Source organism: Armigeres subalbatus, chromosome 3, assembly GCF_024139115.2.
Source record: "Armigeres subalbatus isolate Guangzhou_Male chromosome 3, GZ_Asu_2, whole genome shotgun sequence".
In the NCBI taxonomy this organism is placed as follows: domain Eukaryota; kingdom Metazoa; phylum Arthropoda; class Insecta; order Diptera; family Culicidae; genus Armigeres; species Armigeres subalbatus.
In genome coordinates, this window is record NC_085141.1 from 98,569,374 (window position 1) to 98,595,250 (window position 25,877).

Below are 25,877 nucleotides of genomic sequence, written 5' to 3' on the forward strand. Positions count from 1 at the left end.
TAATTTCCTTGAACACAAACAAGTAGATTGAATTCGATGACGTTCATAGATAAGTTCTAGGATTTTTTTGAATAGTCGTAACTATATTTGACCTTGAAATTTGAATTCGCTAATACTTTCTCTTTTTAGCTAATTATCTACTCTGACGATACAACCAGAGAGATTGGAATCCGTTCCCTCTGGTGGGCGCAATGGTTGACCACATAACTTTGAAAGAAGTTCACAATCGCCATTCAAAGAATAAAGGTCGAAATCAATAACGCCCATTTGAAAAAAGTTCCTAGAGTTGTGTGCTTTGTGAAACTTCCATAAATTGAATATCGTTTCTGTTCTTAAAGTTGAATGAAATTAATTCAATATTAATAAGGCATCGTGCTCTTGATAACCGTTTGAAATTTCAAGATCAAAATCAATCAAACCTAATTGAAGTAAGTCCACAGATTTGTCTAGTGAACATTATTCCAGAGCAGAAAAAATTACATATATTCCGTAATATTTGTCAAAATATTTCGAATAGGTAAAGGAATGAACTTACCGAAAGATTTGTATGTTTTCCATCTTTGCGTAATAAGCCTTTTGATAGCAACACAGCGCATTTTTTAAGTGATTAAACAAAATGCGAACCATGGGTTGGGTCGAAAAAAAAAAATAGAAACACCAATTTTAGGTCATAATTTAATAACTTTTTCACTCAAGTTTATGACTCGTGACTTTAATTGAAAAGTCGTCTTCAGTTCCCCTATCTTTTTTTCCCTTTAGGACGTCAAATGTGATTTTTCTCAAAAAGGACAAATTCAAAAATTACGAGCATATATAGAGTAGCGCACAATTTGAAAGTGATTCAAATGATTTCATTCAACATGCTTTTGCGTTTTTATTTAGGAAAAAATATTCATGCTTAATTAAAACGAAAATCAATCATTGGTTTTTTTTTCAATGATATCACTTGATTGAAACGTAAAAAAGGCACAATGAAATATCTGACATACATTCAATCAGCAGGGCCTGATTGTCGATACAATGGCCGCTATCACTGAGCTGTTTTTGCTGCACCATGATGTAGGAGAATCAGACAAAAAAAATCAATTCCAATAAAGGTTGATTAAGATGGATGATGATTGATGCTGGCGAATGCGGTTTATTGTCAGGGCATTACCAGTAAGCTAGCTGGCTGTGTTGGTTGACGACGCCCATTTGGTACATTCGTTAGTTTGTATCGGCCCGTGGGGGATCTACTTCAACCTTCCTTTGTCCTCAGATGACTTATGCAGACAGTTTGAATATTTCGATCAGGACGTGTGGGGTAACTGTATGAATAGTAGGGTAATTAGTGACTCCATGAACACAAATAGGCGCATCAAATGTAATCGTCCGAAAATGATGCATCAGTGAAAAATACGGTCGGGTTATTTATGGGCGAAACATGCCCATAAATTACATCATGTTACAAGGTGGAGAGAATTCTAAAAAGTGTGATGATTTACAATAAACCGAAATGATCGATTAGCGAAGATACATGGTTCCCATAATCCGTACGTTAAACATGACCTCGTATAAGGTGCGCTATACGGCACTTTGTCAAATGAATGTAGCCCGCCATTTCTAAAGTTTAACATACGGATTGTGCGGAAAATCCAATTTTGCTAGTCAACCATTCTTATTTTCGACTTGATTGAGCACCCAATCAAAACTAAATTAATTGTCAAAGGATTTCGACGGGACAAAGAACAAGTTGGTCCGTTGGGATATTGAATATCCCGCAAAACAATTTTCAAATAAAATTTTACCGTTGGAATTGCTTTGAGCATTATTTCATGAACGGTGTTTGGCATTGAAGTCACCAGTTATGAACAATTTGGATATGTTGCGAGGTAGGATTTGATGATCAGCTCTCAACAAATTTCTTTGCTGCCCATTGCACTGGGAAGGCAACTAGGAAGCAGCAAAAGAGAATTGTCCAAAATTGGTTTCAACAGAAACTTCTAAGGTTTCAAAAACTTTGATTTCGGAAGAAAGATATATTTTATGTTTGATACGTCTATTAATGACAATGACGACCCCATCACAGGCGATGTCAAGACGATCATTTCTGTAGATCTTATAAGTAACTTATAGATATATGGAGTTGTGTCAAATCACACCAAGCGCAATAGAAAATTACCAAATTTTTAGCCCAAGTTTTAGTTTAGCAAATTCAATTGATTAAAAACCTTATTTGATATCCACCAACCCCATAACTGTGGACATCCAACATCAAATGTAGGTTTGAATGGCTAGGAAATGATCTCCGTTTTCTTTGTATGAACAAAATATCACACATCAGTCAAGGCGGCTTCCGAGCCTCTTGAAAGAAGGCTTCCGAACCTCTTGAAAGGGGGCTTCAGAGCCTCTTGAAAGGAGACTTCCAAACCCCTTTAAAGGAGGCTTCCGAGCCACTTGAAAGTAGGCTTCCGAACCTCTTGAAAGGAGGCTTCCGAGCCTTTTGAAACGAGGCTTCCGAGCCACTTGAAAGTAGGCTTCCGAACCTCTTGAAAGGAGGCTTCCGAGCCTTTTGAAAGGAGGCTTCCGAGCCTTTTGAAACGAGGCTTCCGAGCCTTTTGAAACGAGGCTTCCGAGCCTCTTGAAAGGAGGCTTCCGAGCCTCTTGAAAGGAGGCTTCCGAGCCTCTTGAAAGGTGGCTTCCGAGCCTCTTGAAAGGAGGCTTCCGAGCCTCTTGAAAGGAGGCTTCCGAGCCTCTTGAAAGGAGGCTTCCAAGCCTCTTGAAAGGAGGCTTCCGAGCCTCTTGAAAGGAGGCTTCCGAGCCTCTTGAAAGGAGGCTTCCGAGCCTCTTGAAAGGAGGCTTCCGAGCCACTTGAAAGGAGGCTTCTGAGCCACTTGAAAGGAGGCTTCTGAGCCACTTGAAAGGAGGCTTCCGAACCTCTTAAAAGTAGGCTTCCGAACCTCTTGAAAGGGGGCTTCAGAGCCTCTTGAAAGGAGACTTTCAAACCCCTTTAAAGGAGGCTTCCGAGCCACTTGAAAGTAGGCTTCCGAACCTCTTAAAAGGAGGCTTCCGAGCCTTTTGAAAGGAGGCTTCCGAGCCTTTTGAAACGAGGTTTCCGAGCCTCTTGAAAGGAGGCTTCCGAGCCTCTTGAAGGAGGCTTCCGAGGCTCTTGAAAGGAGGCTTCCGAGCCTCTTGAAAGGAGGCTTCCGAGCCTCTTGAAAGGGGGCTTCCGAGCCTCTTGAAAGGAGGCTTCCGAGCCTCTTGAAAGGAGGATTCCGAGCCTTTTTGAAAGGAGGTTTCCGAGCCTCTTGAAAGAAGGCTTCCGAGCCTCTTGAAAGGAGGCTTCCGAGCTGTGGGAGATATGATGAGCATGTAATCATTGCTTTGGATTTACAGAACACATTTGCTTATTCTGAATAACAGTGTAACACAGAGGTTTTACAAGAAGGTAGGAAGTAGATTTGGTTTTTACAAATGTATATTCATCTTGGCTGGAAGCCCTGAAAACTGAACGAAAGAAGAAAAGAAAAGAAGAGAATTGACAAGAAGGGGTATGAGATTATGATGTGATTGTGAACGCTAGAAAGAGAAACCATCTATCCTGGATGCGCGTTGATGAGGAAAGGCATTAGGATCGTCATTCATTGTCCGTTTCTTAGAGCGGAAACACGTAGATGTGGTTTCTGCGTCCTACGCGAGTGGATTCCGCTGATAGTTTTGTTCGGCTACGACACGAGCCTCTTGAAAGAAGGCTTCCGAGCCTCGTGAAAGAAGGCTTCCGAGCCTCGTGAAAGAAGGTTTCCGAGCCTCTTGAAAGGAGGCTTCGGAGTCTCTTGGGACTTTCGAGCTGCATAGAAGTAGGCTTTCGAGACACTTAGAAGGAGGTTTCAGAGCGGCTTTTAAGGCTCTTGAAAGGGAGCTTCAGAGCCTTTTGAAAGGCGACTTCGGAGCCTCTTGGAACTTTTGAGCAGCATGGAAGTAGGCTTTCGAGACTCGTAGAAGGACGCGTCCAAGCCTCTTACAATGAAGTTGATGTGCTTTTTAAAAAAAAATGGTCTTCACGTCTCTTAATTTGAGGCTTTCGAAATTTTTGGTTCTAGATTTTTGTTCACAAGCATATTTTAAGCATCTTATTCAACATTTTGTCTCGATCAGATAGATTACAATAAGATTTTCAAAACTTGTCTATTCGATGTTCTTTTCACACTTTGTCCAACAGCCCAAAGTTTTAGAATAAAAACTATGCAACAATCAAAACTGTATCAATAATTGTTTTGGAACTGTACACATCCGCCATTATGCATTCTTATACGAGGTACCCCCAGGGGTACATGTACCCCAGGTTGAGAACCGCTGCTGTAGATAAAGTAATTGGGATCTCTTTGATGGATAGTCCAGGTTTTAAATATGTTTCAGTTAAATGGCAATATGCACTGTTATGAAGTCGAATAATTCATCTTCCTTACCCTTTAAAGATCGGGCATTCTTATTAATAATTTTCAAAAAATATTTCGATCCATTAAAACAGGCCTGCCCAACCTTCTCAAGTCACGGGCCAATTTTCAGAATTAACATCTGCTGGCGGGCCAAAAAAATATTCAATTTTTTAATATTTTTTTTTAAATTTTCTGATATATAATATCGAGATATGAGTAGATAATATCTATTTGAAACATTTCGGATGCATTTTATAATTTACATCATGAAACGGTGTTAAGAAAATTAACAATTTGTAACTGTGTTCTTTAAAATCAACAAGATGGGGGAAATGTATCGGTTATCACAAACAACCTGTGCCAAATGTTTCGCGTCAATTTCGTTTCAAAATCTTTATTGTTGGATAATAAAAGTTCAACGTGTTGATCCGTGCCTTGCCGCTTGATGTTCAAGTCATTGAAATGATTACTAATATCTACCAGTAAATCTAAGTCACTCGCCCATTCAGTTCGAGCATTGGGTTTTCTTTATCTTGTAAAAATAATTCGACTTTGTTTTGAAAAGAATAAAATCTTCTATGGTCAAAGAAATTCGCAATAATACAGCAAATCTCCTTATTCTGGTTCCATTTCCGACAACATCATTTAGAGCTGGTGGTTGTGAATCCCTCGCGTTGATAAAGTTTATAAACTTAATGACAAACGTCAGTACTTCAGGAATATTAATCGTTTTCACTCTTAGACTCTCATGGTGAATAATGCAATGTGCGGGGAAGTATAACCATACCACTTTGATTGTTTTTCCCTTCTTAGAAGTGTCACAATGCCATTGTTCTTTTCCGTCATTGCCAGTGCCGGCCCATCAGATGTAAGGCCACTTGTAGGTTTTCAGAGGATTATACAAGCCCCTTCATACAGGTTTGAACAGTTCCTCTCAGGTCTCAGGTCAGGATTTCTCTGTAATTTAAAGATGATCATCCACTCCCTTTATGAAACATGTTTTCAACATCAGTATTGACATCGATTGCGGGAGAGTAGAATTTGAAGCAGGTGGCTTTTCCACGTGTTTTCAAATTATTTGCAAACTAATGCTACTGATGAAGATATTTTCCTTAGAGCACACGATGCCGACAATAGCCGATGCGCATTCCTTAACAAGTTCTCCGTCCTAGAACGTCCTTTGCCAGAATTTCACTAACAGCAAAATTGGCCCGTATTGCATTTTCCGGCTTCATGTTTGTCACAGTGAAGAGACTTTGGTGTTTCAATAATCCACTGTTCCACCAATAATTAAAATCAATAATGGAAATTTAAATTAAATGAGCACCTTATCTTTAAAGCTCACTTAACATTTGTTATGTTCCTTGTTCAAATATCGTATTTCGTAGGATGCTTGTTTTCGTAATGTCGTTTCAAATCGTATTCCTTCAACACAGCAATACTTTCCGAACAAATTCAGTAAACCGGCTTTCACCGTGAAATTTTGTTTCAAATACGAAGAAAAGAAACTATTGTAACACATAAAGTGAAGGGCTCGATTACCAGACTTATTTTTTTAAGCCAGTGAAATCCTAAGTATGTATTAATAAATTATAAAAAAAGAAGCTCCTCGAGCCACATAGCTAAGCTTGTGGGCCGGTTATGGAGTATATTCTACCACGGTGCGCGGGCCACAAAAAATGGAGTCGAGGGCCGCATCCGGCCCGCGGGCCGTACGTTGGGCAGCCCTGCATTAAAACGAAGTCCGATAAGGATTTTTCGAGTAAATTTGATACCAACCTGAACAGCTTTAGTTTTGGTATTTGCTTTGAACATTGCATCGAATATGTAATGCAATTGTTCAATTTAAAATCAAAATCGGAAACAGACATGCTACCTGAATTGCGTTAGGAAATAGTTGTAAACCTTATTTTGAGTAGCGGAATTTTGTCTACCAGCAGCGATATACGTGGGTACATTTGAAAAATTGGAATTCACAGAAGTGCTTGCTGCTTGTGATGGGTATGAATTGCTCTACTAACTGGTTTCGGAATGCGTTTGTAAAATTTCTACCTACCGGAACAGGAATCCGATTAACGTTTACCATCAACTTTACACGGGCATTCAATACTTTTTTGCGTAAAGGGCATTCCCAGAAATTGAATTTATGATTGCCCCCACTATTAGCCAACTTTAATTTATTGGAATCCCCCCTCACAGGACATGCGTCATTAGCGTGAAAGGTTCCACCACAAATCATTCATTTAGTATCCATGTGACAATTTGGGACCGATTTGCGATTCGGGCGTAACTTATTTTGTAAACAAACATTGTTTTGTGGATTCCATAGAGTGCAAATGTTTTTCTTGAAAACTAATTCCCTCCCTAGCAGCACACATGTTCCATATAGGTTACTGCAACTCATATGTGACTAAATTTGGTTACAACCAAGTTGCTGCAACCATTTTTGCCTGACTTGTGTTTCTCGGGCTTACCTGCTAGAGGAAAACCTTGAAACCTTGATCCCCTGAAGGTTACTCAAAATTTAGAAAGCCAAAAAACTCGGCAGCCGATACCACAAACGGCGGAATCCTTTGCTTCTTCGCATTAATCGAATCACCTGAGCTAGAGGTAGATTCGATTTGCTCAATTTCGTCATAAATTAATTCGAAGTAATGATGTTAGAATGAGAAGGAATATCTGAAGTCTCCGGCTTCCTTCTATTTTTCTGCACTTTGGCAGGACGGTCTTGAAACCTTGTTTCTCCGCATCGCTCGACGCCCCAGAATGTTATCGCCCTATGGTGTGTCCGATCGTCTTCCACTTCGTTCATTGCGCGCAACTTAATGTCTTGTGTCCGTCGGATCGCTATCAAGAACCATTTTCACTGTGATATTGTTTGACATTGTAATAATGTCCTAAACTTTAGAACGTAAGAAATAGCTCAGAGGGAGGTGTGTTAATCTTCGAATTACAGGCGCACCGAAGGATATTTGTTGGCACCGGCGTACACCTTCGCCTTTCATCGCTTGTTCTTTTTTAATATTTCAGATTAATTACACTGCTTGATTACTAGAAATTGCAAAAAAAAATCCGCAGCTTCCCGTTAATGCACAAAGAATTGATAATTACTTCGTACCTCCTTCTTCTTATTGACATTACATCCTCCACTGGGATATTCCCGCATCGTATCTTAGTATTCATTAAGCACTGCCACATTTGTTAACTGTAAGGTTTCTAAGCCAGGTTAGGTACAATGTTTTCATTGATGAGGCTAACACGATGATACTTTTATGCTCAGGGCAGTCGAGAAAAATTCCAACCCGAAAATTTCCTAGACTGGACCGGGAATTGAATCCAGCAATCTTCAGCATGGTCTTGCTTTGTAGCCGCGCATCTTATCGCACGGCTAAGGAAGTCCTGCGTACCTTGAACAAAAAAGGAAAAAATAATAATTCAATATGTAAAAGAAAACGATCCAAGTGAGTTCAACAGGTCTGAATCAGACCAATGTGAGCCTGCATTGATTGATTTAATTAAAACTGATTGATTCTTTCTGTTGTGTAATTGCCACTGCTTTTTCTTTCTTATTTGAGCACTCAAAGTAAATACTGGGTAGCCATCCACTCAAACTCAATTATAATGCCAAATACAACTATATGTAGAGTTCTATAAGTGGTTTGGAAATATATATGGATTACATACAAACGGCCATTGTGAACAAGGGGTTCCCTATATATTTTGTATGGAAGGTGTTACACTCCTTTGAATCGCCTCCTCTCCAAGCCTGATCCTATTCTTTAACTTTCGTGTGCAACGAATTCAATCGTATATTTATTACTATTGATAGTCAAAAAACGTCTTACCTCGAAACGGTTTCTCATCGTAACTAATAGTCACGATTTATAACTAAACACTTTGGCTGAATTCTTCCATCCCGACGGTCAAAAACGCAATTATCGAAAATTGCTCACCCACGCTTTTTTAACCGTGTCGAAAAAAAAGCTCCGCTCGTCGGAAAGCGAGCGACGTTGCCGTTGTGAGTCAAAAGTTTCGCTACCATTATTTACCTGGCTGGAGGACGGTAGCGGCGGCGGCTGGCTGACTCAGGGGGCAGCAGGTAATTACCCATATCGTGGTTGCAAAAGTGCTGTCTGACTGTCTGTCTGTCGTTATCTTATCATTACTGCGTCTGCCTGACAGCCCCAAAGCACGGCGACAGTAAACATAAATAATGACACAAGTACACAAACAGGAACGAACTTATCATGGTCCGCCGCGCGGAGGCTTTACTGTTGTGCGGGCAGGCGGCTGTGATGTAGAATTACGCTGGTTATCGTAAACAAATGTACCGAAGCTAAAGAGGGATCATAAATATCTCCTGCTTGACAGGATTCTGCTTTCGGCTTTCTATTGCAAGCGAGATAAGCGGGCCAGGGTTATTCTAAGGCCTTAGGTTTAAGGATTTATGCTATCAGTAAATATTGATACATTTTTAATTTTGTTGAAATTTGGGCTAGGAGATAATGGCTGGAAAATTTAAATTATATGTGGGCTATTCGAGCGTGATCTTGCATTCACGAATAGATGTAGAACGTTGAGGTAAATTGACTATTGATGTTCTTAGCAACGAACCGGTGTGACTGGGTTTACTCTGTTAGAATTTAAATTCTTACCCGTAATTTATCACGGGGACTTTAAGTAGCACGTAACTTTTCACATGTGAGTGACTGCATTTGTCATGATAGTCTTGCTTTTGTACAAGTGATTGCCGGAATGGATTTTGTTACAGGAATTTAGCCAGGCTGGTATTTAGGTAGGTCAATTTCACTTTATATTTCGATATTTATAGTTTTTTTTAGTTTTTCTACTTTATAAATTTCATAGAAATATTTTTTTTTTGTATGATCAACATCTGGGTTAAGTCGATATACGAAACATACTTTATAAACATACTGTTTACTATATACTAGAATACTAAATCTCTTGATAGTAAAGCTACGTAAAGCAACTTTCATTTTTGATCAACTCATCAAGTGACTTTAAGTGAGTGTTCACTTCTGAAGCTTTTAATTTTAATACCCAAGTTATCCACAAACAGTAAACAAGTGAGCTTCTTGTTGCAACTTTATTGGGAGATGTGTTCAATTTTTGTTATTTGTTTCAAAAACAAACATCATACGTTTTAGTTCTTGCTTTTATAGTAGCCATTTTAGTTATCAGTTGATGACAATACTTCCGCAAGTCAAGTATTGGTTTAGTTAGTTCAATAGGTAGACAGTTTGACAGTTCTTTGCACAACTCGTAAAATATACTCTGTAGAATACTAGATCATAAAAAGTTCATTACTATGAGAAACACCAAAACAAATAAAAATGTCACTTTTCTATGTGTTTATTGTCCAAAAAGGGTTTAGCAGCCTAAGAATTTGAATATGTCGACATAGGGAGAACCAATCTGGAACAAACATAAACAAAATGTGCATCTAGACAGAGAGATATCAAGAAAGACAGGTTATCGAGATGTAGAAAATAAAATTGTAAGTGGATGAAATCTACCGGTTAAACCATCGACCTAGGGAGGAATATCGAGACAAAGAGTATTAACATATGTATAGAGAATTGACTGTATAAAATTAAAAATCTACAAATCCTGAAATCTTCAGCAAGTTTTAGATGTGATTTCTGACTTAGGAGAGTTTCGTCCATTAAAAAAAAGAAAATACTGCAATCGGAGAATACATAAAAAATTACAAAAATATGATAAACACCGACTTCACAGGAATAACTTTGGAACCTTAAAATCCAGTAAGAATTGCATTCCTTGGATTGTAAAAATATGTTTCACGCGATCTAAAAACGTTCGTAGGTAGAGTTCATAAGGAGTAATTTAGTGTCTTTAAATTCCATTAGGATATCTAGGGGTCAGGGGCTCCTGAAAATCTGCCAAAATTATCAGGAGGGAAGTCCTCAAAGACTTCCTTAGACCCTCATGAACTTTCAGTACTACTTACAGACTCCTAAGGGATGTTTATATTTTTTTAGAGGCTGGATACATACATATAACTGAGAGTGATCATTTCATTTCATGTTTCATTTTCAAAAATGATCTGTAAGTCATTTGACGCTTGTCTGCTTAGACTGAAATTTGACAAATAATTTCTTCAGTTCAATCAAAGTTAATTGCCTATTTCCGGGGATTAAACCACCCGACTTGGACGTTAATTTACAATGTTATGGAAACTCATATGTGAATATGTACGTTATGTGGAAGATATTGATTTGAAAAATGTATTGGAGGTAACCACTTTCCCTTCGATGGGACTCGAACCCATGACCCTACAGTACGCTAGACTGGTGCTTTAACCAACTAAGCTACGAAGGACCTCCGTCGGCCTTCGCAACCTAGCGGCTACTGAACGAGCTCGAGATTCCCAAATTGGACGCATAGTCAAATCACTCGCAATCCATTTCTCAAGCCAATACTTCCACATGTGTATTGTACACGTCCACATTAGAGGAGCGTGAGTATTTAGAATGTCTGGCGGCTATACACATTCTTCATCAGCAACGGTACTGATCAAGTGAGGTTGTGTAAGCATTTGCCAGTCGGTCGTCAAGCTCAGACCCGACCGCATTGCGTAGTGATAATTTCTTGTTTGTTTATTAATTTGTTTAAATCTTCTACAGTACCAGTGTAGTAAAGTAGAGGCAAGTTGTTTTTTGTAAACTATTTCAGGGTGTCGACTACCTGGAAAAACCTGGAAAGTCAGGGAAAGTCAGGGAATTTCATTTTGGACCTGGAATGTCAGGGAAAGTCAGGGAATTTTGATTGAGGTCAGGGAAAAAGTAAGGAAGTAAGTAAGTCAGGGAAAAAAATCACAAAACCCAATATTGAAAATTTATAGTGAATTTTCAAAAATTAGAGCAATATACTAATCTAAGGATACTTATGACAATGAAACTCTGAACCAATTCTAACCTATTGAAAAAAGACTAATAAAAGTACTGAAACGTCGGATCAGAACTAATATAGCGTTTTAGCTGGTCATCAGACTGCATACCCGATAAACAATACTTCGAGGCAATCTCTAAACTAAAAGCCTACTCCGGACCCTTTTCATGTTCCCCATGGTAATCGAGTTTGTTTCTATTCATCACTAAGCAATAACAGATGTTCCAAACCTACGTTGCAAACCCACGAGTCATTCCTTTGACATTATTTTGATTTGCTTATGATGTAGGAAAATTTCATTTAATGCGATATATGTATCTTGATAGATTTAAATTGCTGACTACTGCTAATATCAGTCAGTGACTAGCAACCAACTATAATGAAAAACTAATATATCACATTACCTTTTGATGAAAATGTAACGCCCAAATATTTGAAAATTATGTAGTGAAAGCAGTGAAACTGAATCAAATTGCTGAAATAGGCCATAGGTCCGAAGGTTTTAAAAGCTCTTCAATGGATGTTCAGTAGACTTTTTAAAAAGCTCTGCTCCAAAACTTGGTAGATTGTATCATATTCAAGTTTTAATTGAATGTTTTCGTGAAGGGATTCATATAAAAAATATGCAATGGAATCTTCTAACATATTTCCACGAGTTCTTCAAAATACTCTATTTGATGTTCCTTATTAAGTTTCATTGCTTGTTGCAATTGTCTGACATCTAGTTGATAGTAGTTGAACTTTCTATAAATAAAACAATGCTGGAACTCCAAGACCATTTTTGAAAAACATCTAAAAATAGTTATGCGCTTTCTTAAAAAAACAAACCTTTTTTTATATTTCTCCATGGGACCATTGCTTTATTTAATCTGTAGGCCACAATTGACCAAAATTAAACGACCTCAGTGTGTTCAGACCAAATTATTTAAAGTATTGCAGTGGTTAGAATGTTTTGCTGGGCTTATTATAAGTGCTTGCATAGTGCATAGATTTATGTGAGTTTGTAGGGATTGCATTCTTGATTATCTGGATTTCAAGCAGTCCTTAACTATTTTTAGAAGTCCATATACTCCACAGAGAGTGAATAAGAATTCTTATAAGAGTATACTCCGTAAGTGTACTTGAGAGCTAATGAAGGTTCCTCGATATTCACGAAAATCAAAACACCCAATCCGTAAGATTTTTTAACGGCATTAGAAAATTTTCTAGAAGCTTCCACGATTGTTTGGAAAGAGTTCAAAAGTCGTGTCAAAAGATACAAGATTTCGCACAAGTTCCCAGAAAGATAATGAAAACTTCAACGAGTTGAAGAAGTCCGTCAACAGTATTGGACGTCTATTGCGACTCCATGGAGTCCGTGAGAATTCCCAATGGTGGATGAAGATACCAGAAAACTTATAACATTATTTGAGCCAATTTTGGAAAGATGTGAATTGTGAAAATCTTTCAGGATTTCTGCGTACTTGAATATTTGTGAACGGCCAGAATTGCCTACGATATTCTACAAATCCTTAATGTTCTGTTTCTAGAAGTGATTAGGATTCCAGTAGCTCAGGAACTCATATGGACTTCAAGGATTTACACATGCAGAGATTTTCATACGCTTCTAGGAATTGAAAAAAAAAACATTTTTCATACCTGGATTTTTTCGAGGAATGGTCTGGAAAGTCAGGGAAAGTCAGGGAATTTTATTCTCAGATTTGAGTCGACACCCTGTATTTTCATAAACAATTTTGAATATTTGACAACTAGAAAACATGTGCACTAACAGTTGGTCATCGTTCAATAACTGGAACTGAATCAATCATGTTCAATAGATGGCAATGATCCATACTATCTTTTGAAAAAGGCCAAATTTTTTTATTGATTTTTTCAAATGGATACAATCAAAAAACGACGCATCCTACAAAAAAATGTTTTATGGGTGACTATTGCAAAATCAGTCAAAGTTTCTAATAAAGATATCATCGGAAACAATTCAAATTGAGCACTACACTGAAAAAAATCAGTTTCAAAAATTAAAACTCGATTTGCGAAAAAACGCTTTTTTTGATTTGTATGAAATTGTGTCTCAAGATAGGTGATTATGTTCCCTACTAACCGTCTATACATCGTAAGCTGGGCACTTTGAAGGAAAAAAAGTTTTTCTAACAAAAACTTTTTCTTGTCGAAATTATTTTCAGTGTATTTTTATCCGTTGCGATTAGTTACGACCTAAATATTGTACTCTGCTTGACTGTACAGGAATATTTTAATATATGTATGTATATGTTAAATCCACTGGCACTCCTTGACACTGAAAAAAAAAAATCAATTCCGACAAGAAAATTTTTTTAAGTGTAAAGCTTGCGATGTTTTTAAAAGTGTCAAGCTTGCGATGTATGGACGGTTGGTAGGGAACATAATAACCTATCTTGAGACACAATTTCATACAAATCAAAAAAAGCGTTTTTTCGCAAATCGAGTTTTAATTTTTGAAACTGATTTTTTTCAGTGTAGGGCTCAATTTGAATTGTTTCCGATACCTTTATTAGAAACTTTGACTGATTTTGCGATAGTCACCCATACAACATTTTTTTGTAGGATGCGTCGTTTTTTAATTGTATCCATTTGAAAAAATCAATAAAAAAATTTGGCCTTTTTCAAAAGATAGTCTGGATCAAATTTGGAAAAACTATGTATGTACTTTTCTTTTAACAGCACCTCTTAAAATATTGCACAAAAAGTCAATATAAACAATAAGAACACTTAAATGTTCCCAAAAGTTCTATTTTGGCTTCATGCATTTTTATCACAGCAAAAATCCATTAATTCCGCTAAGTGGATTATTCCATTGCTGTCGAGCGTTAATTTCGAACCAAACACCGCATAGGTCAAGTGATCATCACGATAGTCAAGATGACATGGATATGACAACCACAGCATCAGGAAAGTTTTCCTATCATTCATGCTGGTGATCACAGGCATAAGAAGTGAAGACATGGTGAGTGACCAAGCGCTAGTTGCTAAAATGTCACTTTCATGGTGATCGTTACACCAAGCATGTGAGATCCACATTGAGCATCACAATTGAGTACTTGACACATGACCTGGATTTTGTTATTGTCACGCTTTGCGTGACTTGTACGGTGACACTTTGCAGCACTGTTGATGACTAAACCTGCCAAGGAGGAGCGCTCGGCAAGGTCGTTGAGCTTACTCTGCATATCAGAGCGCCGTTGCGCGAGGAGTGCAACGTCAACAGCCAATTCGAAGTCGTTTAGGTGCTCCATGGTTATAGGCTGCCATAACAGCCCGCGGTTTGCTTCACGGTCAATCGCATCTACCAGAATCTCATCGATTACGATGAGGAACAGTAACGGTGATAGAATACATCCTTGCCTCACACCAGCTACGACCCGGATAGGGTCGGACAGGACCCCATTGTGCAGCACTCTACACGAAAAGGCATCGTACTGTGCTTCGATGAGGCCGATGATTTTCTCAGGAACTCCCTTGCGTCTCAGGGCGCCCCACATATTCTCGTGATTGAGACGGTCGAAAGCTTTTTCGTAGTCAATGAATACCAAGTAAAGGGACTCTTGGAATTCGTTGACCTGCTCCAGAATTATGCGGAGCGTGACAATATGGTCCACACAGGATCTTCCGGCACGGAATCCGGCCTGCTGCCGACGGAGAGTCGCATCGATCTTCTCCTGAATCCTGTCTAGGATAATTTTGCACAGAACTTTGAGAACGGTACACAGCAACATAATGCCTCGCCATCAGTTATCGCATGCAGTCAGGTCACCCTTTTTGGGCACCTTCACTGTGATACTTTGCATCCAGTCGACCGGGAAAGTTGCGGTGTCCCAGATATTATGAAATGAACGATGCAGTAGTTGTGCGGATGTCATGGGGTCAGCTTTGAGCATCTCGGCTGATATGCGGTCGACCCCTGGGGCTTTATTCGATTTCATGCTTTGGATGATTGTTTGAATCTCTAGCAGTGATGGAAATGATTGGAAATGAAAGGAAATGATTAAGGCGTTTTTAGAGGAATTTATAATGGCATTATTGCAGGATTTCTCAAGAGGCTCTCCGAAAACAATATTTATTATTGAGTCCTTATTGTTAGTTACCGTAGAACAGATGACTCTGGACCTTGCACGCATCTTCCTGTGCTTACACTTCATATTTCTCATACGGTTTTGCCTTTCTCGTACAACAAAGTTGTGCCAGAAAGCTCTAATTTCAGGTTTCATTCGACAGAGAAACGTTTTTAGTTTGACACTATTGTTTTTGTTTGCTATTAAATCATGCGGTTTAGATAATATTTTTCGTTTAACAAAGCCGTGGTGCATTTCATTACTCTCATAGTTCAGTAATTTTGGGGGAAATTTGTGTTTTATACGGAATTTCGAAATAAAATTTCTGAAGGATTTCCAAAAGAATTTCAGAATGAAATTCTAAAGAGATTCTTGATAGAATTTCTAATGGAATTTCCGAAGGCTTAAAGGAGTTTCTGGAGTCAAAAAGGACTTTCCGAATAAATCCCTGCATGAAATTCTGAAGCAATTCCTTCAGGGAGTTCTGAAGAAATTTCTGAAGAAAATTTCGAAGGAATTCCAAGGGTTCCTTACTAGAATTTACAAATAAATTCAGGAATTACTGGAAGAACTACCGAAGAAATTACTGGAAGAATGCTCAAAGAATTTTTCTTCTAGATTTAACTTTACGGCTAAGCAGTCTACGTTGCCCACTGTTTCGACACGGGGATTGTGTCTTCCTCAGGAGGTGATTATTTGTAACGTTTCACGTCTAGCGTTTCATCTAACTATAACTGTCTAAACTGTTTTATGGTGGTACATTATGACGGAACACTACAAATCGTGATATCACAGTACTGAGGTCAGTTCAGACAGTTATAGTTAGACGGCACGTTAGACGTGAAACGATACAAATAATTACCTTCTGAAAAAGACACAATCCCCGTGTCGAAACGTTGGGCAACGTAGACTGCGTAGCCGTAAAGTTAAATCCTAAAGAAATATTCTTTTGAGCATTATTCCAGTAATTTCGATACGGTACAAATAATTACACCCTGAGAAAGACCCAATCCGTTACAGTCGATCTTGCATCAAACATTTCTTTTAGAATATCTCAAATAATTACCGAAGGAATTCCCAAAACAATTTCTGTAGGTATTCCTAAAGAAATTTCTGAAACATTTTTCCTAGCTATTTGCAAAGGAATTTAAAAAAAAAAAAAAAAACTGGAAAAACTCCTTAAGTATTTTTTTCAAACAATTCCATCGGAAAGTTCTGGAAAATTCCGTAGGACGAATTTTTGAAATTCCTACTTTGAATTTTCGAAGTAATATATTAAAGAATTTCCAAATCAGTTCCTGGAATTATTTCTGAATCGATTTCCGGATGATTATTCGAAGGGAATTCTAAGAGGAATGTCCAGTGGAACTCTTGGAGAAATTTAAGAATTCCGGAATTTACTTCAGAAGTTCCTTTGGAAATTTCTATAGCAAGTTGTTCGGAAATTACAAGATTTTTTTATATACTTTGTAGCTGTTTACAATGTACAATGTTTGAAAACTCAATGTGCTTATCCACAGCATGTGAAAGATAAAAGAAAACAGGCAATTAACTTTGGGAATGAATCGCCTGCTTTTAGCGTGCTTACAGCAGCACACTAGGAGTTAACTTTCGGAAATCAGTATGGCGAAAAGCACCTAAGGTTTAATATCTCGAAAATAAGGAACAGAATCGAGAAAATATTTGGTAGGCGTGGTAGCAGACATCTTTCTACATAACTGGTACCAAATAGATTTTCGTGAAAAGTTCCTGCTGTTGAGAAAACCTGCGTTAGATGTCTTTCGCCATACAAATTTCTGGCGGTTAACTCATGCTGGCTATTTTGCGCATATACAATAGCGCCTGGATGTGACAGCGGCGGGTAGAAAATCAGCCACTGCCAATAATGCTCGGGTACTTTTTCAAAACGACGTATGTCGCAAATTGTAAACAAACCCGTTTTCAACAGCATATGGCATCAAATTCATCTAAAAATGTGTATATCTTCAAAGCTACATGAAAATGTGTTTTTAAAAATGTAAATCAAATTTTTGCAAAACGGTGTAACATCATTGTTGAAAATATTGCACATACACCACTTAGCAGAAAATGTACTTTAAAAAGTTTTTTCGAACAACTTAATAGTTTAAAACGTGCGTCTGCTTGTACTTTTTCATCACTGATTTCAAAATTAAGCATGTTGCTTGAAAATTCTGGTTTTCGTTAAGAAAAACATTTTACGTTGTTTTTCTGAAGCAAATGTTGTTACGTCGTGTTGTAAGTGTTGCAATTTTTATGTCGCATGTGCGTGAAGCGTTTCAACTTGACGCAACATTTCGACGTATCAACAATGCAGAGTACAGAGCAGCGTAACATTTCGACGAAAGTAGCATGACCTCGGTCATACTGACGTATCAAAACGACGTATGTAATTTATCTGTTGCAGAACGTTGTAACATATATTTTTATCAAAATAACTGAAATGTTCACACGCAGTGCAGATTTCAGAGTCAGTGACGATGAACCTTTTCATAATGTATCGTTGAGGTGTATTCAATTGCAATAAAAATGATTTGTTTCTAAATAGGAATAAAAATGAAATCTGAAAACTTCTCAGCTTGATCAAAATGTTACATACGCCGATTTGAAAAAGTTCCCGAGAATTCATTGAACTTGAGTGACGGACTCTTGCCTTTGCAATGTGGTCGGGCCAGAAAGTTTAAAGTGGCGACCAACTGACAAGAAGATCAGTGCAGTTGCCGATGAATACATGGGGAAGAGTCGATTCGGAAAATAGTTTGCGAATGTTGGATCATGTGTCCGGTGTTAGGGATTTGGATCTACTATTACAAAAGATATTTTAGTTACTAGATAAAGATTGTCGCTGTCGTCGCTGTCCTGAACATTTTTTGCTGGCGAGGATAGGGGAGCTAAATGTCAAAGAAGGAAAATCCATACGATTTGACAGCTTGGTACCCAACATGTTCCGGACAGCAGAACAAAGGTAACCGAAGCGACAATCTTTATCTAGTAACTAAAATATCTTTTACTATTACCAGCAAAGTTGCGCCGATGGAGACGGCAGCCTTTTGTAGCTTCGTTGGAGAAAGCAGTAGTCTAGTGTACTGAAGGTCGTGTGGCCAAACCCCGTAGAAGAAAATACATTTTTTGAAATAAATCTATCACATACTGTGCACATGCACATCGAGATTCCAAACATTGCAATTCTTGTATTAAATTTTCTGTTGATTTCTTCTATATTCACTGTTTTTAGCAGTTACTGAACAATGTTTTTATTGGTGCAAACATTTCGTACATGGGCCCTCCTTAGCCGTGCGGTAAGATGCGCGGCTACAAAGCAAGACCATGCTGAGGGTGGCTGGGTTCGATTCCCGGTGCCGGTCTAGGCAATTTTCGGATTGGAAATTATCTCGACTTCCCTGGGCATAAAAGTATCATCGTGTTAGCCTCATGATATACGAATGCAGAAATGGTAACTTGGCTTAGAAACCTCGCAGTTAATAACTGTGGAAGTGCTGAATGAACAAGCTGCGAGGCGGCAATGTCCCAGTGGGGGATGTAATGCCAATGAAGAAGAAAACATTTCGTAAACGTTCCTCAACGTTTTTTAGGAAGATGGATTACGGAATCACGTTCTCATAGCGCTCAACAGTCCTTCCCGATACATTGAAATGTGTTACACGAGATGCATCCCGTTTGTGTACTTAAAACGCATGCTGTAATTTCATATCACGTACCACGACCGATCACCATTCGTCCCAAATTGATTTCAAACTCTTCCAAGCCGAATTGTGTGGCACGGTACCGCGTTGACAAATGTGTTCGATTTTTTTCTCTCGTTCATATGGATGTGCAATTCTCATTTTGGTGCACTTGAACAGCCGTCATTGATTTTTCCAATTTCTACATTTGGAAACGTGCGTGGTTGTTCGAACGATAAAAAAAACACGCGACATTTTCCCCCACGCCAAATCGGCCAATCTGACGGTTCATTCCGCTCACTTTGGCCGAGCAAGTTACTATGAAAGGAAAATATATGACACTTGACAGACTTTTATAGCAACGTACTTGGCACGATTGGAGGAAGCTTTGAGACAGGGCGACGGATCGCGATTTGTAACATTCCGTGTTTGGATCCCACTCCTCCTTTATTTTGTCAGGCCGATTTAATATCCTATACCGGGACAAGGTGGGCTGTTACTTGTTTGATCTTATTTCGATGTGATTTGCTCGACGCTGAATGTGGGAAGATTAGATGCTTTTTGAAGAAATTGCTTTAGTATAATTTATTTATATTTAGCTAATGGTGTCATCAATTTTCAATACAGAATAAAAGATCATACTCATTTTTGATCAATTTTAGCCTCCAGCGTGTCAATTTCTCAAGAATGTCGCCATGAATGCCATTTATAAATCAATTCTTTTTAAATAATGAGATTGATGTCGACACATTTTTCATTTTTACGTGAAAGGAATGTTTTAAAATACAGTATCAACGGCTCCAATTCCGTTTAATTCACAACTCAAGCATGACCATTTACTTTTAATGTAATTTGTTTAAAGTATGCATCAATTAAAAATTCTCACTGTTCATACATGAGCCGCATAATCACAACGAACCACGTAAGCACTGTCCTTGCCGAGCAGCATGTGCCAATTTTCCCTGGATGTTTTTCTACGTGGCGGTTGACGATAATTGCGCTCTCCCCCTGAGACAAATACCATTATACGCAACGGCAGCCAGAGACTGATAGACGCATTGGTCGTTGGCCGAGGATGCGAACCCTAATGGAATTTCAAATTTTGACCTCACCAAATTGCGTATCACATTCCGCATCAAAACCCGTTATTTATCCGCCTCGCATCATATTCCTTGCCAGCACTGTTGTATGTCCGTCATCTAGTCCAATTTTCATATATATTCAAATTGCCCACATGAATATACATTATACATATTTCTAATGAGATATCCGCTTTCTCTTCCCGTTGCAGGGCGACGCTCCGGAAACCGCGTCCACCGACACACAGATTCAGACCAAGTGCGTCTGGTGTCAGCAGATTCTGGCCACCACCGATCGGCCGAAGCTGTTGGAATGCTTACACGTGGCATGCGATCCCTGCATCAAACAGAAATTCTCCGACCTGCCGCACAACACGCCGGTGCTGTACTGCCCTGTGTGCAAGATGGAATCCCGGATGGAGTTCATCATCGACAACGTGTTCCTGAGTGAAAACACGGCGGACGATAATCCCGGAAGCGTGGAGTCAACGAAGGATATGATCAAGTGCAGTAGTTGCTCGGACGACGCCATCGCCACCTCGTGGTGCGTTGAGTGTGCGGAATTTATCTGTGATAGCTGTGTGCAGGCGCATCAGCGGCTCAAAATCACCAAGGAGCACACGATCAAACCGAAGGAGGCGGCATGCAGTGAAACGCCCGGAAGCAGTGGCCTCCCCGGGAAGAACATTATGTGTCACATACATTCGCAGGTAGGTGCCGCGTGGAACGTGATTTTTCACGACTCGAGAGCGAAATGGAAATGAACACGTCTAATAACTGCGGTCGGGCTGAAACGTGGGCGCGGATAATGTTGTTTAATTTTGTTCTTCCACTTTTCTTGGTGGACCATAACGGGGACAAGGAGAACGTGCCTCTTCGAGTGGGTCGTGTCTGAAATCATGCCGATGAGATGGAACGTGTGATTAGGTTTAGACCGTGAGTGCTGGTCAGATGGGTATCATCTTTGAGATTTGCAGAACGTGATTAAAATGGTTGATCTGGCACGTATTGAATTGCTAGACCCGTTTCGAACTTTATTGTGCTAACAAAACCACCAAGTTTCAATAGGACTGCATTCGGGATATGTTTATCATAGTTTATAAGTTGCTGCAATGCCAATTTTGAATACTAGCGTCTGTTTCTGTTTCGATTTATAGTTGGAAAAGTATGCAAATTGCAAAATATGATTCAATTGAGTTAATCATTTCTAGGTAAGGTTTTCCGCACACGTATACGTGTGCATTACTCCATTTGATGCTGGGTACCTTGCGTGGACGCGGCGTGCACGCAGCTTTAAAAACCGCTACGTGGACATCGGCCCTAAGAGTTGGCGTTTAGTAATTAGATTGTTACAATAACGAACAACGCTGAATTTGCATTCTTTTACATGTCCATTAATTCCAGACTTCCTTCCAATGCTGAGTTTGAGACGCTACTTCGTGATTGATGAAAATACAGACTGGAAGCCTACACACACCGTACCGTACGACAACAGCCAACGATGCATAATCTTTGCATTGTGACTAAACTATGTACCCATTACCGCTTCAAACACATAATAATCAAATTCAACAACAGTAATTATTCTAGCACGAAAAAGTATGGCTGTTTATTATTCCTATATTCATCGTATAATTTTGTCCTTTTAACCCTCAACATTGGTAGAGGATATTTAAAGTTGGTCGTTCGTAAACAGAGCCGAGTCGACGTTGGTTCTGTCTGTTATGCAGGCAGTGTTTCCAGTTGTTGTAACATTCCCCGACGCGTAATACTTCCGGTTGGCTTTATGTATCTGCGTTGGAGACACATTGCATATGGAGTACTTGTATCTTGGTCACTAGCTGCCGGAAACCTAATGTGGTCTAGATCATGGCTTGAAAAATGTGACTATTGGTTCCTGGAAACATGGCTAAAAACCGACCATCCATTTGCGACCCTTCTTCGATAATTAACGCGTGATCTACTTTCTACCTTAAGTTTTACGACGGCGATCATCGGAAGGTATTCCGACACCGGGACCGATTTGCGATTAAGGCGTAACTTTTTTTGTAAACAAACATTGGAAGGCAAATTCTTGCTAAAACAAGCCTGTCATGAGAAAACCACGGTATAGATCCGGCAGATTAAGCTTTCTTCTACCAGATAAAGGAATTAGTTTGGAATGAAAACGCTTGCATTCTCCAGAATCCATGAAGCAATGTTTGTTTACAAAATAAGTTACGTCCAAATAGCAAAGCAAGTCTTAAGTCCCGACTTAATTTTTTTACCGGGATCTTAGCAATTTGTTCAACTTTCACCGAGATTTGCACAGCCGAGCCCCAGTAAACATGTTTTTCGCCGAGATATCTGTCAAAGTTGCTGAAAATCAGCAAATAATTTGCTGATATTCAGCTAACAAGCCTAATTTTTGACGGGATATCAGTTTTTATTTTCCTGGGTACACGGCTGTGCGGATTTTGCCGAGCTGCAGAAATAAAAACTGAGTGTGTTTGTTGATCTAAAAACGCCAAAACGGTTCCGTCAAATGCTTTGGCCACTTTCATTGGAATCATCAGCTTCGTACGAGTTTGTACAACTCCGCTCGAGCTTAGCAAGATGAAATGGTTTGGAGTTTCTAGAGGAACGGGCAAGAGTTCACTATAAATTCCGCCTCGGCGATGACCGTCAACAATAGCTCATAGTTCAGATTGTGATCGATGCACAACAAACCGAGTCCTGTTCCGACGGATCACACGAACCGTTCCCATGATCCTCCGAAGCTACGTGCAACCGGATCTAGATGGCCTCCAAAGTAATAATTGAGTCCGACGTAGGAGAAAGATTTCACAGTTGCGGTTAGGTATGCCTATGGATTAGGGACCATTTTTAATGTTGCTGGAGTTAACTTGCCGATCTTGCAAGTCTGACATTTCTTTACTACCGGAAACTTGCAGTCATGGGGGAACTGCTTCTGGACTTCATCTCATGGTTCCGATTTTCATCCCATCAAAAATAAAGCAATGGAAAAGAATTTGGTTTGTTTATTATTTTTGTGATTTTATTCACCTATTGAAATTATCTTCGTGGTAATGGTAATGTGATAAATAAGGTCCAACCAATTAAGGCAATTGCGGATAAATAACCCTCATCCATATTCTGTTTTCTCAAGTAGGGGGAATGACGGCTTTGGCAGGTTTTGTTCTATTATTGGCAGGGGGGTTTTTTATGAATGACTAGGTTCAAATTTGGCCTAAACACTCTTTGCATATCAAAGAATATTGTGGCCAAATTTCAAAAAACATGGTCGACAAAAACCTCCCTGCCAATAATGGAACAAAACCTGCCAAAGCCGTCTTTCCCCCTACGTGCTTTCTGATGTAGCCCACAGTATCGAAGTGTGTTTGTTTTCCTACAACGTCTCAAATGGATAGCGTATGACTATTGCGTCAAGGTGTAGTAGCGCTCGGCTTTGTCCCGCACACACAAAGGACAATATGTGACGGATCGCCGTCAGGTTTCCACCACTGGTAGGCCGTGAAAGCCGAAGAGACTACAGCTGGGATTCCAACGGGAATGTTCCAGGGATTCCAAACCCTCCCGGGATGTTGACGGGAATCCTCAAGGGATTCAGACGTAAATGTTTCAAGAATTCCAACGGGAATATTTCTAGCATGATTTTTGAAAACGTCGTATGTCCAAATGAGAGACTCTCTTTCATTGCGCTCTTTTTCACTAATATCGAAGCTAGTTTTGCAATTATTGCAATAATTCCACCTCAGCACGCTAGACAAAGCTATTTTATACAGATTTTTGTGAAAAACATCGATGTAATTGTTAGTATGGCTTCGTAAAAATCGAAAGAGAAAGTAAACAAAGCGAGCCTCTCTTTTGGATTTACGACGTTTTCAAAAATTACGCGACGGGAATGTTTAAGAGATTCTGACGGGAATCTTCTAGGGATCCTCCGTCAGCCAATAATTCCTAGAGGAATATTCCAGGAATTCCGACGGGAATGTTTCAGGAATTCCATCGTGAATGTTCCAGGGATTTCGTAGGCAATGTTCCAGGTATGTAGAAGTAAATCGTCGAAGGATTCCGAAGCAATCTATCGAGGGATCCCGAAGCAAATCGTCGAGGGACGTCAAATCAGGGATATTGAAGCAAATCGTTGAGAGATTTCGAAGTAAATCGTCGAGGAATTCCGGAGCAGACCGTCGATGTATTCCGAATCGAATCGTCGAATGATTCCGAAGCAATTCGTCGAGGGATTCCAAAGCAAATCGATTGAGGAATTCGGATCGACGAGGGATTCGGAAGCAATTCCGAGGCAAAACGTCGGGGGACTCCGAATTGAATCTTCAAGGGATTTCGAGGCAAATCGTCGAAGGATTCTGAAACTGATCGTCAAGGAATTCGGAAGCAAATCTCCGAACGATTCCGAAACAAATCTTGTATCTAAAGGATTCTGATCATGAAGGGGATCTCTAACGGATTCTTAAAAGTATCCCTCAACTATACCGAAAGGAATGATTCTGTAAGGAATTCTTCGGAGATTCCAATGAGAATTCTTCTCGGATTCTGATGGGAATCTTTCTCAAAAATGATAAACAATCTAAGTCTTCCAGTCATTTCATTATGATAGGGTGAATATGGGAGATAACTTTTTTGGCTTCAAACTTTTTCAGCAATTCATTATGCTATATGTTGAAAATAGATATCACTTCTAACTAACTTTTCAAATCCTAGGGAGGGTGCTATTTTTTCTAGGGAGGGCTAAAACAAGGTAAATAGGCGCCGGATTGATAAATCTGGAAGCACAGACAAACAGACAATAGATCACTCGGGGCGAGCGCATTGGATTTGCTCTAGTTTGACGCGAGATGCCGTTAGTGTTTGAACGATGATGAGTGTTCAATATGTTATGTCTGTTTGTCTGTGCTGGAAGTTTGTTCATATGACCACTAAACCAGCGGTTCTCAATCATGTATTGATGGAGGTACCTTCGCTAGCTACATCGAACAAAAATGCGTAAGGGCGGATGTATTACAATTCTAACAAAAACTTATCGAAAATTGTAACTTATGATTCTAAAACTTTGTGTTGTACATAATATGCACTAAGATCAGTAAATCAAAGCCTCCTTCCAAGAGGCTCGGAAGCCTCCTTCCAAGAGGCTCGGAAGCCTCCTTCCAAGAGGCTCGGAAGCCTCCTTCCAAGAGGCTCGGAAGCCTCCTTCCAAGAGGCTCGGAAGCCTCCTTCCAAGGGGCTCGGAAGCCTCCTTCCAAGAGGCTCGGAAGCCTCCTTCCAAGAGGCTCGGAAGCCTCCTTCCAAGAGGCTCGGAAGCCTCCTTCCAAGAGGCTCGGAAGCCTCCTTCCAAGAGGCTCGGAAGCCTCCTTCCAAGAGGCTCGGAAGCCCCCTTCCAAGAGGCTCAGAAGCCTCCTTCCAAGAGGCTCAGGCCTCCTTCCAAGAAGCTCAGAAGCCTCCTTCCAAGAGGCTCAGGCCTCCTTCAAGAGGCTCAGGAAGCCTCCTTCCAAGAGGCTCAGAAGCCTCCTTCCAAGAGGCTCAGGCCTCCTTCCAAGAGGCTCAGAAGCCTCCTTCCAAGAGGCTCAAGCCTCCTTCCAAGAGGCCTCAGCCCTCCTTCAAGAGGCTCAGGCCTCCTTCCAAGAGGCTCAAGCCTCCTTC

General features: G+C 39.7%; 1 protein-coding gene across 9 annotated transcripts in view; it reads left to right on the plus strand.

The window, feature by feature from the left end:
- Nucleotides 1-25,877, plus strand: part of LOC134221095 (E3 ubiquitin-protein ligase TRIM33-like) — a 160,724-nt gene that overhangs the window by 110,419 nt on the left and 24,428 nt on the right. For all 9 annotated transcript variants that reach the window (XM_062700283.1, XM_062700284.1, XM_062700286.1 and 6 more), the window contains one exon: nt 20,429-20,926. In XM_062700283.1, the coding sequence (XP_062556267.1) occupies nt 20,429-20,926 (498 nt within the window). The remainder of the gene's footprint in view (nt 1-20,428; nt 20,927-25,877) is intronic.